Source organism: Corvus moneduloides, chromosome 2 (genome assembly GCF_009650955.1).
Source record: "Corvus moneduloides isolate bCorMon1 chromosome 2, bCorMon1.pri, whole genome shotgun sequence".
Lineage (NCBI taxonomy): Eukaryota > Metazoa > Chordata > Aves > Passeriformes > Corvidae > Corvus > Corvus moneduloides.
In genome coordinates, this window is record NC_045477.1 from 112994917 (window position 1) to 113008851 (window position 13935).

The window sequence follows — 13935 nt, forward strand, 5'->3', positions numbered from 1 at the left end:
TAGTAGCTGTAACTCAGCAAGGTGCTTAATTATGTTCACATTTCACATTTTAATGACAGTAATTCTCTGATTCAGCCTGGAAATTCCTACCTGCATGACCTGTGTGACTTACACTGCTCTACCTAGCATTATCATCATTAATATCTTAATGCAAACATAAAGTTAAGAAACTGCTTATTTATTCACATAAAGTTTGTTTTGATTCCAATTATTTTCACTGCAGCAAGGTATGGATTTGGTGACTTCAGATAAAGGCAGGCAGGGAGAAAGAAAAGATGAAATGATCTTTGCATCAGGAAAGACTCTGATTCCCCAAGAATCAGAATTTCCCATCTGTGTAAGCTACCTTATCTTTTCAAAGAAGATTCATTGAGTACTACATTTTGATTATTTTCAGATTACACCATTATAAATGAGAAAATACTGCTCTCCAGAGACAATAAGGAGCTCATGCTTGTCTTCCTTAGAGAACATGCTAAAGCAGTATTTCCCCACCATAATCAGTTCATGATGCAGGCTGACAGGATGCCACCTCCAAAATGTGTGTCTGCCTGACAGTGGCACAATAGAAGTGTTTGCATAATCTGCAAGTTCTTTGAGATCCTTTGCAAATGTCACTATATACCTGTAAAAGATAATTTTTTTTTCACTGAAGATTTAGATTGATTTCTAAATCATGTGAAATTTTTATTGTTCCAGGTGAGCCTGATGAACAATCAGACCATGTTGAGTAGCACTGAGGTCTAATATTGCACAATGTAGTTGAGAAACTGATATCACTACACAACTGAGAAGCTATAAGGCAGAAAAATCAATCAAAACTTGCCTTTTATAAAGTCTACACAGCTTGGGGTCTGTTCTGCTCCAAGACCTAGCTGCACATGGAGATGGGTTCATGGGCAGTTTGGAAATAGAGAGCCCCCTCTCAGCTTGGATTTTGCCATTCTTAAGCCGGAGCAAACACTCACTACTTCCCTGGAACACCGTCAGCACCGTCTGTCGCTGTAGCACGCATACAGATATTTATCAAATGTACTATTTATTGTTGGGGTCCCTCCCCCCTGCCATGGGGTCCTGGGAGAGGGGACCCTGGGGTAGAGGCACAGGGTCTCCCTGCTCCCTGGTCACATGTACCCTAATCCTGTTCCCCACTGGTTATTTCGTGCTCCCCTGCCCGGGGAGGACCCTGGTTGTCCGGTGATTCCAGAGTCTTTGGGCAGTTCCTCAGCCATGTGGCTGGAAAATAAAGATCTCTGAAACTTCGGTCAAGAATCGCTCCCTATTCCTTTCCACGGGCCTCGCTGTCTATGGATTTTGCAGGAGACCCCACTGCAACAATTTATAGAGCACGTCTAACCAGAGAATAAGTCACTAAAAAGTGCATTGTGTGATCAGGGCCAATCATGACAGTCATTTTACAAGAGTTAAAAGAGGCTTTTCCATCCTGCATTTCCTGCCAGAATCTTTACAGCCAACTTCAGATTTACCATCTGCAGCTTAGGGTCAACATTATATGATAAGACCTAAATAATGCACACCTTTAATCATGAACAGTGTTTCCAGAAGTTTCCAAATGCCACTTTGTAATGTGACATATAAAATCCATCTAACGCCCATTTTCTTAAATGTCACACTACTGTAAAATGGCAAAAATGGAAGAATCTATATGTCTAATAGCAGAATACTGAATGAAATAGAGCAAAGAAATGCAGATAGAGAATATAATGACCCATGTACCCCAAACTACAGGTACTCCACACTGCCAACTTGTGTTGCACTCTTATGCTCTTAAAAATGAAGTCTCTAAAACCGGTTCATCAAATGAGGTTATAAAATGGCCTAATCAAATTGGTGGTGATTTTTGGCAAGTGAAATTAGATAAATAGAAAAATAAATATTTGGTAAATATTCCATGTCTTACATAGTAAAACAGAACAGAAAAATTCTGATCTATATATATATATATAGAATATGCCTGTTATATCCTAGTCCTGGAGCTTGAGGACAAAGGAAAGTCCTAAACTGAACCCAACATACAACTCATGATAACATGGGCATATTGTTAAATTTATCTGAGTTAAACTTGGCAGGGTGAAAAAATGAAGTAGTTTTCATTTGGATTCACAGATCCAGTGTAACTCCAAAAAATAATAAAATTCTGGGGGGAAGAATACATATTAGCAACATACTTACTCAGAGAGTGAACAAAAGTATAGGCAATGCACCATCTTTTGAAACTTATTAAAAGAAAAAAGTAATGTTTGATTACTTTTAAATTATGTAGCATTGCAGAATATAGGCTATTCTGCCGGCCAAGGATAAATTACAGAAATTAATTAGGCTGTTATAAAAAAATAAGATAGCATATCTCCTACTCACACCCTTCAAAAAATCCCTCTCTGCTTTAAAATAAATATTATACAGCATTTTTAAATAGATGACATATTAAAACCAAGAGCACAAGAGAGAGATTTAGAATGGACTATTTCCAACCACAATTCTAAAATAATTTTTTTGTTGGAACCCTCTTTTCCCCAAAACACAAAATATTAGTTACATGGAAAAAAATTTCTTGCTTCTGGGTGAAAAGAGGGGGAGAATATCATAATTTGAAAACTAACTTTACAATTTTTTTCAGAAATTTGTATCCCAATGTATTATAGCAGAAAGGATCACTTAGCACAAAAGTGCAAAAAAGAGAAAAATATAAATATAGAGCTTGAATCCCATAAATACTATTTAATTGAAAATCAAAGAAATTATTAAGATTTATGGAGAGATTTTTTGGTAGTTTTCCTGAGAATAATGCATAATGAAAAAATGAAAGCCCACTGTAAAATTAATTCTACTAACTTTATTCCAAAATAAAGTAAGCATATGTACGCCAATGTTTTACTACTCTTAAAGAGCTTTAGCAGTCAGGCCAAGGCAAGCACTATCAAAAGCTGTAGCTATGGCCATGATATTCTAAATGAGGGAGAAATGGACTGAAGGCATTTTCTCCTAACTTTAAACCTCATTTACCCATCACACAAGTCTTGGGGTTGAGTTGGTGCCCAGTGTTGCTAGAAATTCACCACGATAATCACAATGCCAAGACATGTGAAGTGCATTTGGCTTCGTCAGTACTTTTCTAGCTTTTCCTTTTTCAGAAGCACATGTAGTTACTTTACACTTATACTGAAGTAGAAAAACAGTTTTCTAGCAATCAGGCTCCTCTAGCTAATATGACCTCATTTAAATGCATATAATACATGAATATTTTTAATAAATATGTTTAAATGCAATAATAACATCCTTTTGCATTCAGAGAGTTCTCAGCGTTAGGCTGATTCATTTTTGTCCACTTATCTTCTATCTTTATTCTACTAACAGGTGATATTTTCTATTCAAAACATTTCCTGTGGTATCTAAAAATATTAAACCATTTTTCCAAAGGACATGGATGAATTGACGTGGTCTTCGACATTTGCTTGCCAAAAGTGATATCTGATAAAAATATGATATCTGAAAAAAAAATGAGATAATGTATGCAGGGAGAAATAAGAAAGAAAGATACAGTTGCTTGCACTGGGAAATAATCTATCAGATGGATAGATTATTTCCTAAGAGTCACAGAGCCCTCTCATTTTTAGACTTGGATGTCTTAATTAGCAGGACTTGCCCTTTTAAAGACATCTGCCTGCGCAAGAAAGGGCTTCCCTAATCTTTGCTTTGCATAATAATCTGAGCACTCACACAGAAGGCGGGAGGAGTACTTGACTTCTCTCCCATCTTGAAGGAATTCAGAGCCCCATCTCCAATTTCTCAGGAGAGTGGCCTAAATAACTGAAGGAAAACATAAAGGCACAGAAATAAGAAGAAAAAAGACTCAGATCTGAACCTTAAGAGCTCTGAGCTTATCCTGAGAAGGAGAGACCTAGGCTACACAGCCCAATCCCGTGGCCATATATTTTATTTTTAAGCAACAGTTATCTGATATAAAACACAGCAGATGCACTCTGATCACTTGCAATACAAACTGGTGGCTCCAGCATTGATCATCTTTCTGTTCCTGAATGAAAGCTGCTAGGGCTGCCTCATCTTGTGTTGAAGTAAGTGCTGCTCTTGCTTACAAGTCCAAACCTTGAAAGGCACAGTGAGGTATCTCCAGGTCCTAGCACATATTTAGGTAAGAGGATTTAACAGTCTGGTACTGACATATGCAGGCAGAAAAAGCTCGTGGCCTGGGAAATATGGGCCACAAAATGTTGGCTGTGGGTATATCAGCCTTTTAGCCTTGCAAACCTAAATGTTCTTTCTGTTCCTTGTATTTCCAGGTTTTTCATGCTGATGAAAGTCCGTATTGTCTGAGCTTGGAAACCACTGGAATCTTCCAGTCACACTCTTAAGTAATTGCCAGTTACACCTTGAACACTATTTCATGCAGTCACTTCACTGACATGCTATACTTACTAAAAGATGGCTCATACTGTGGCTGGACAGTAAATTACAAGGTTTGCTCATGGTTTTAAAAGATGTAACACCTTCTATTTTTCAGCCATCACCATCAATGCACATGAATGAATCATGCCTTTAAAAGCAGGATTGATGGCTGAATAGCACAGCAAATGATATTAAAAACAATCTGACATCAATCCTACCTCTCACTTATTGCACCTCAAAAAAAAGTAATAACTATTGTGACAAATATAGGTGGGTCTTCCAACAAGAGACAATGAATCTCATTTTTTGAAAGAGGTAGAATCACAGAGGAAAATAAAGGTGAAGTCAAAACAGTAAAATTATTCCAGAGGAGTCACTGAAAACTTTGAAGCTGGCATTATGCTTAAAATTTGCAGATACTCCTTTTCACACCTCAGTTATGGTATACGATTCCCAAATTAGGCACCATCATCCATGAAAGGATCACAGATTTTTCTTTTAATTTCTAAATATTTACGAGTTTCTCTTTAATAGAAAGATCTTATTTTTGCCAGTTTTTACACCCTGATTTAGAGAACTCTAATTAAACAGCAAGTCCTTCAAAACCAACAAACACACTCCATGAATTCATGATATAAAGCCTTGCCCATGTAACGCATTTATCAGATGTATCTTAACTATTGTTGTGAATGCTGTGTGTCCTTGGCAAGGAATGAACTGAGCTGGAGCTGGGACTGACTCTGTGGACACTGGCAGAGAAAATGAGTTTGGGGGAGCATGGAGGACTGATCAGCAGCTCAAGGAGTGGGGTGAGAGAGCTCAGTTAAAAGTGTAGAAGGTCTGGAAAGAGGCAAGTTCATGCGAAAAGTAAGGGCTAGTTTTGATAAGAGTCTTTTATACTTGAGGCAGACCAAAGCCTTGATGGAGAGAGACACAAGTAGATACCATTCCTTTGCCACTATCTGTTTAACTCACAACCAGGAAACATCTGAATTATCCTGTGCCACAGCATTGGTAAACACTGGCACTGGGTTTAAAAGATGAAGGAGTGGAAAAAGAATGTTGAACTGCATGAAAAGACAATGGAGAAAAATTGTCCCTAATTTAAAAATGCCAAAAATAAGAATACTTTTTTTTTTTTTTGCTTTTAAACTCCTTATCTCTCTAGCTCACACCTTCTTTCCAATCTCTCAGAAACAGCCCTATGAATAGCCCTTAGAACAGGCAGCTAGTGCTTGGAAGCAGGGACTACCACTTGATTCCTTGCCTCACAGGGCATGACAAATATGAGGTCCCTACCTCACTCCCCCATTACTTTTGTGCTAGGTTTTCAACAGCCCTATGCAGCTTCAGTTTCAACCAAACAGAAAAAGACAGACGATGCTATATTAGCAGCTCATATTTATTTCTTTCAGGTAGGAGAGAAACGTAATTCAGCCACTGATTTTATGTGAACTTGAGTCAGTACCAGCCTTTTTGCAGAACTTCTTAAAGGTATATCAACTATAAAAGGATAATTTTTCATATAAGAATATAAACAGATATTATTCCTTGCATCTTAAGATGAGCAAGCATGTATGGAAGAGGGAAAGTTGATGCTCAGTTAGGGAGGATGAACTGATTATTACTGGCATATAAACTAGATATGCAACAGCCAATAGATTGCTTATTTTCCTTACTGACTATAGTTTGCATTGATCTTATGTGTATCTCAGCTCCTTAGATAAAAATGCTCTCTGAGTTTTGAGCTTATGAAATAAAACCATAAAAATTGCTATGATTAATCTTTTACTGCTGTTGACACAGACTGATCAACTTGGACTCTGTCTGCCACGTACTGAAACCTAATTACAAGCCATTAAATTCGCCTTCATTTGACCTGCCTGATTCTGTCTGGCAACCTTTATGTTTGACCTGTTCATGCCCAAATACAGCTGAAGAAAAAAGACTGGTGCTGGATGGCAAAGAGCATGGTGCTCTCTCTCCTGCAGCGCTCTCTCTCCCACAGATGTGCTTCCATCCATGCAGGGATGCAGCAGAGGTAGTACATAAAAAACATATCAAAGCACGGTATTTTCCCTGGGCATAGTGATAGTACATGATACTGGATGCTTTTGGAATTCAGTGCTTATTAAAGATAGGACTGATGTATGTACTGTCAGTTTTCAGTGACTGAACTTTTAGACTTGGGAAGGATTCTGTAGATGTTTTCAGAGCTTCAAACAGCTAACTTTTGCACGCATGGGTAAGATTATGTATTTTTACACACATCTAAGAGAGAGAGAACAAATAAGCAAATAAAAATGCCCATTATTTCTAAATGATTTGACTATTTTCAAAGTCAACACATTTTCACCTGGCTCCTCTTCCTATGGTGATCCTCAAATGGCACAAAGTGTCCAGAACAATGTCCACAGTTTTCTGGCTCTAATTAGTTACACAGAAGAATAATGTCTCACTGGTGGTGGGTGGGCTGAAAGAGGTGACTATCATAACACTGATCATCTTTTAGATCAATCTAGTTTATCAATAATAAGGCAGAAGGGGCCTAGGACATAACCATCACATCAATTGTATGGCTGCACTCAACATAGGCACAGAGAACAAAGACACCTTGATCAGTGTGATAATGCACTGCAGGTCACTCTAGTCTCTTCCAGGCTTGCTTAATTTACCCTACAAATTTATTCTTTCGCCAGGAATACGCCATGGGTCACAAGGAAAAACAAGTATCTGCTTAAATATTGTGTTCGTGTCAAATACTCATAACTCTTGCACGTTCAATCTTGCCAAGTCTGATTTGAAGTTATATATATTGAGCTGATAAAGTATTCCCAGTGATTGAGAGTAAAAGAAAAGTGGGTTTGAAACAGAAATTATGAAAATAGCGCTTATTTCTTCACAGGATCTTAATTTGACAAAACAAGGTGCAGGGTTGAATCAGCCTGCATTAATCTTATATGGCACAACATCGACCCTGGTTTTGATTTTGCAGGTCATCCTGCTGAGAATGTTCAGTTTCCCATTGAGATCTTCAGTGGAAAAATGGTTAACCTATTAAAATTACAATGCAGTATCAGCTGAAGAAAAGTTTGTCCTCTATCCCACTGTGAACGTAGCTGTGCAATAATAGTAACATCTATTTCCGATGTCTGGATAGCTTGTCCCTCTGCATGTAGGAGACCATTATCCTGTGACTGTGTTCTGTTCTGCTGATATAATCTCTTAAATAAAGCTTTACTGTTTACTTTCCTTAATTGAAGTACAATGGAAAAGACATGGCCTTTAAGAAGCTTCACTTTAGTCACTGCCTTGGAGCTTTGAAGGTGTTTCAAGTTGTCTTTTGGTGTACTTCAAAACATCCTTGATAAAAGATGTGTGTGGAGGTGAAGTGGGAATTTTGCTGGCAATTATATTTTATGTAGAGTTGTAAAAAGTTTACTTAGCTGCCGTTCTTCTGCCAAGTTTCCCACCCTGGTTTTGATCCTCTCACTGCTCTGCTAAGTGACCAAATCCTGTAAAATATTTTTCTTGCCGGTCTTATTTTGCCCCTTTTTGGAGCTGAACATTTCTTTAAACCAAAGATAAACCAAATTTGTGTTGGTTTTGGTTTTGTTTGTTTTTTAAATCCTTTCTGGGTTAAAATAATCAGAAACTCTTTTAAACATAATTTTAATTTGCTAGTCCTAAAAGGGAGCCCCGAAACAATGAAGATAAGCCTGGCAGAGATAGATGTCTGGACAAAGAGACTTGATCATGGCAGATGTTTTCCTTTTACCTTGAACCTGGACAATATGATCTTACTTAACACCCAAGGAAAAAAAAAGAAAACCATTGTAATACAGTCTAAAATAGAAACTCATAACAAGAACAATGAGCATATGGCTAAAAAAAAATCAAATAAATGTGTATGCAAACTGCACAAGAAAATGGGAAATGGGAAATCACTCACTGGTAAGAAAATGCTGGGAAGTAGGGCCAAAATCCCTGTGAGCTTCATGCAGTTGCCTGATGCGCTCATCAATGGCCACCTGTTAAGAGAGGAGAAAAAAAAATGACTCTTTTCTACACAAGAAACAAAGAGAAATTATAGTCAGATAATTTTTTTTATTAATGAACATTCAATTTAAAATTAAGCAGGTTCTGCAACAATTGTAGCCCTTCAGGGTCTAGATGAGATTAAATGTGTCATTGGAAAAAAAGAAGGTAAATAAAAAGTTAGGATTTTGTTGGTCATCTCCCATCTTAACTGATGCTAGAAGAAGCTGAAAATGAAAAGGCTGATAAATAAAGGTATAGCAAATTGGCCTGACTTTATGTACCTGTAAAGAGTATGACTGCTGCTCGTCTATATTGAAGTCAGAACATCCATCTGTTAATACTTTTCCAAAACTACTTCAGAGTACTTTTGAAAGTACACTATTACAAATCAGCACGTGAAAAGTAATCTCTTTTAATGTGGACAGGATAACCATATTTTAACCAAGTGCTGAAAGGAGGTTAACCAAAACAGAACAGCTGGTACAAACGTTTCCCTGTTCTTTTAATCACTCAAATCATAGCCCTCAACCCTTTCCTTGGAGTAGTCCTTTTAAGAACACGTTCCTAATGTTTTGTTGGGTTGATGTACTGTGTGAGAACAGAGACAATAATTTAGGACTGGTTCTATCTTTACCCTTGAAAATCTCAGTGAAGTGGAGTATTGAGCAAGCGGCCAAAAGGGGGTGGTTGCAATAAGATTCCCTGGTGTATGAGTGACATCTACCTGTCCCTTTATAGCCTATATGCTAGAAAGAATCAATTAAGTTAGACCTAAGAATGGGGTTACATAAAACAAGGAAAAATGCTTTAAAGTAATGATAAATATTTCTGAAATTTAATAAATAAAGTAACTGATAAGAAGCAAGTTCACTCAAATATTGCCTGTAAGAATAAGTGTTCCATAAACACTGGCAAAGCAGAAAGGAAGAGTGTGTTTGGTGTGTTTTAATTGGCCTAATTGTAAGATACATAACAAGGAAACAAATAGGTTGCACAAGCAAAAAGCAATCCACATTTTAAAATTGTCAGGGAATTTTTTTGGTGGGTGGTAAGAGGGAACTATTGTATAGTAACTGGGCATGATACAGTCAGAAAGGAAAAATAATGATAGAATTAATGAACTATTTGATATGACTGTGCGTGTTTGCCAGATAAACCCCAGACCCCAAAATCTTTTCTAATTAAGCAATAGCAACTTATTGCCAAAGACATTACTTCTTTGCTTACAATTTTAAAACTAACATTATAAGAAAAAATGCCCATTTCCTTTCTTTCCTTAAACCATTTTTCAGGTACTCTTCCTGCAGCTTCCTCCATTTCTATGTCATCTTTTCTCCTCTGGCTTCCCCTTGAATTGCAAGCACAGATGTTCTGTTAAGCAGTGCTTCATACCAGGGACTGACTTTGAGCTTGAGTTCACACCCAATTCACTGCACAGATACAAGCTGGGGAGCTCTGTAAGTGCATAGAAAACTATGAAAGGTCTGCTTCTGGTCATCAGTATAATTAGCTTAAGTACAGAACTGATGTGCTATTACCTTAACCAAGAAATGACCTTTCAATGAAGACTAGAAAGATAATCTTAAACATATATAACCACCTGCAAATAAAAACCACTGGAAAAATGTAATGAAAATGTATATACTCTTTAGAATTGTCTTAAAATTACCTAATAACATACTTATTTTTTTCATTAGGAAATATTGGTTAATAAAGAAATATGTGGCTCCTCTTTTACATTAGTACATACTTTTCATTAAGTCAACTAGCATGGAAAAATTACTTGCTGGCATGAAGAATTCCTAAGAGAATGGGAACTTTACAAACAGACAGTGAGGAGCAGTGTTTCATATAGGAAAATTTCAACAGCCAAATTGTGGTCAGAAAAGGGCATGGGAACCCTTTAGTACACATGACCACTGCCAGCACACAGCCTATACAACTTCTGTAAGTGTGCTAAAACTGAGAATTCCAATCCCTTCAAAATATCCAGGTGACCTTCAAACTGCACAAAACTATTAACCTGAAGATTTTTAGCCATATATGTACAGCAAAATAAAATACTTTACACACTTTAGGGTAAACTTTCCAACTGAACAGCTTTGGATGTGAGCCAGGAAATACCTCTGTCTAGAGGTAGATTTTGTCAATACAGAGAAGAATAAAACACTGAGAAATCTTGCATATTCGCCAGGAAACATCACCTGAGAGTACAAAACATTATTCCACTTGGCTGCCAGGAAATACCACTTGCTGATGCATTGGCATACTACGTTTTAGGTAAAAGGCAGTAAAAGATGAACTCACTGTTGGTGGTAGAGCAAGAAAGATTATTGCAGTCAGTTTCTATTAATTTTATCAAAACTAACACATAAATGATAAAATAACAGAATTTGAACCCACAATAACTTGGATCATGGTGTATAATAAATACCCACCGAAACAATCCTTGCTTAGACTTACAGAAGAATGTGTCTCTGATCCAATAAAATCAGTTGGATTTGACTTTGTGACTTATGCACCAACAATCTGGAGAAGGAGATTATATCCATATAAGTCTTCATAAATGTTCCATGATTCTTGAAAAAAAATTCTCACTGGCATGTAAAACTGTTTCTTATTTGTCATAAACAAGGCATAGGTAATACCCAAATTTTAAATTTTGTCTTGTTTTTCCTTCAAATCAAGTGAAATAGGCTCCTCCAAAATGAGCATGGACAGTATCCCTTGTATTTTTGTATGCTATGTTCTGAACCAAGAGCAGTTAGAACAAAATGTTGTTGTGAACAACTAGACCCTTGTGAGAAGAAAACTGCAAAATTTTCAAGCCCATTCAAGCATTCATTTTCCTTTCTTTAAAGGGAAGAAAAAAATATATACTGTTAATGAAGGGAAAATTCTCTACTGATTTCAGTAGTGTTGGCTTAGCCATGCAAAAACTGATACTTTAAAGGTACTACTACCAGAATGTAACATGCAGGATCACAGAAAGGGTAAAGTTGGAAGGGACCAGAGTGGTCATCTGGTCCACAATCTCCATGGAATGGGACTGTGGATTTCATTTGGGTGCCTTTTAGGTAAAACTCCACAGTATTTCTCCACAAGAAATGTTACTAATAAAAAAATAAATGGATTTTTAAAAAAGCCAGATATTGCTTTATCAAGACATGAGAATTTGATTTAAACAGATGAAAATATTTTTATATCTAATTTTGACTTAAAAACAAATATCAGAATTTTCTGTAATTGGGATACGTGAACCATTGCTTTTCTTCACTGGGGATACATGCTTGAAAAGACATGCATTTACATTATTTAATCCAATGTTTTACATAATATACAGATCTTCTTTCAATCATAACAAATGAAAGAACCACAGCAGTGCAGTAAATATACTCGAGGCTGAAGATGGTAATATTAAAAATCCTATACTGATTTTAAGTGATAATACATGGTACAGAAACAGCTTCTGCTAAACAAATTGGCAAGTAAAAAAAAAAGTTATTTAAAGTCCTTCTCCTTTAAAGACTTTGAAAACATTTGATGAAACAAGCTCTGTTTCCCATCACTTGGGTGCAGCCATGTGAACTGAATATATAATCAAGTTCAGATAAACAAATGACAACAATAACAAAAGCAAAGCTCTGTCATGCAGTTGTTAGGAATAGTTTCTAAGTGTTTTACCTAATGTGGGGTTCAACCTTGACAACATTTTTATAACAGCTCCACTGCAGTCAGAATGAGGATTTGATGGATTTAATTTGGGTCTACTACTAAATTCTGGAGTTTTTTTTTGTGGTTTTGTTTTTTAAATTTTTTTGAGGTTTAATGGAGAATATTTTTATGACATATGTAAGTGTTTTTTTGTGTTTATGTCCACACTGCAAAGCAGGCCTAGATCAAGAAGGAAACATGAGCTGTTTAATTCTCAGTATTTTCCATGTTCTCAAAAAGTACCCAACAGCAACTGCCCAGGAGCGCTGGAGTTGCTGAGCTGCTCCAAGACGTGCTGCAGGAAGGAACAGCCATCACAGTACTGAAGTTGTGCCTGCAAACAAGGAGTGGCCTCAGCAGAGAGCTATAAAAATGGTCTGTCAATCCATCTATCTTGTCCTCTTGGATCTACCAACACCACAGGGACATAAGAGCCTTGGTCTAGCTGTGGTTAATCCTGCCACAGGCTTGCCCACAGCTTTGATTTTCAACTGAACAAGTTCAGTGGAGGAAATTTCCGTGGGGTGCTCAGCTCTGACTGCCAGCTAAACTACTCTGCAATGAGTGGCTGCATGAGCCAAGGTGATGGCTTGGGTGCCTCTCTGTGCTCAGCAGCCAAAGAGAATTCACATTCGGTGAACTTGGCAAGGAATTTATTCAAAAAATTACATGAAGGTGTGCGAGTAGAAATTGTTACAACTTTTTTACATGAAACAGCAGAAATGAGATCACTAGTTTAAAAAACTGCTAAATGTGAAGAGTTAAGACAACTGTTGAATGGCTGGGATTCTGAGGAAAAATGGCAAGAAAAGAATAAAAAAAGATTCTCATCTAAACAGCTATATTTAGTGCAGCAGCAAAAGGACACACAATCTCCTTTTTCTTTTTTTTTTTCAAAATTTGCTTCACCAAAAGCTGTTCTCACAAAAAGAGAAGGGCAATTTTCTGTATCAATCAGCATGCATACACACAATACTTATTAAAATAACCCTCCATTAATTTCCCCACCATATTCACAGCATTTCCACAGCCTCCTGACCTTGACTCCAAGCACAGCCAATTTGACTGCATATCAAAGAAAACCGGCTCCTACAAGACCTCCTTTAATGTTGCCCAGCAATTCTCCTCCCAAGAGCTGAAAAGCTTTTTTCTTTGCTCTCACTGACTCAGAGCTGTCAAAGCACTGCGAGGCTGTTCTTCACAAATCAATAAACAGGAAGATCTGATCTGCCGTACTTCTAATAGCTACTGAATTCAGTCACTCACTGCTCCTTGTACATTAGGCGATAAAGATGGATTTAAATAAGCACACTTTGTGCTGTTAATGAGGAACAGCAGGGGAGGAAAGGCAATTGATAGCCATTGTTCCCGGCTGCTGAAGTTCAGGTTTAAGTCTTGGCATTTACTGAGTTGAAAAAACAGCTAAGGACAATTAGTTTTCTGGTGAAAAGTTCAGTGTTCTGAAATATTTTGAGAGCGTAAAAATGTGCTTATTTTCCACATTAAAGAAAAAATAGATAAGTACAGTGCTATTTGCATGCATTTACAGCTGTTACAAAGACTAAATTCAAAATTCTGGGTCACGGTGGGACTGTATACTTCAGCAGATTGAAATCTGAGTGACTTCATGCAATTCTCCTTTCAATTAAAAAAAAAAAAAAAACATAAGAAATAGTAGAATACATGTATTGTACCTTGACAGCTTTTTAAAATTTTCAGATGAAACAAGAGAATAAAATGTAATATAAATTCAGG

General features: G+C 37.0%; 1 protein-coding gene across 13 annotated transcripts in view; it reads right to left on the minus strand.

Annotated features, from left to right (window-relative positions):
- The window catches only part of DMD (dystrophin), a 1179964-nt gene that overhangs the window by 120958 nt on the left and 1045071 nt on the right, over nt 1-13935 (minus strand). For all 13 annotated transcript variants that reach the window (XM_032100882.1, XM_032100890.1, XM_032100878.1 and 10 more), the window contains one exon: nt 8378-8456. In XM_032100882.1, the coding sequence (XP_031956773.1) occupies nt 8378-8456 (79 nt within the window). The remainder of the gene's footprint in view (nt 1-8377; nt 8457-13935) is intronic.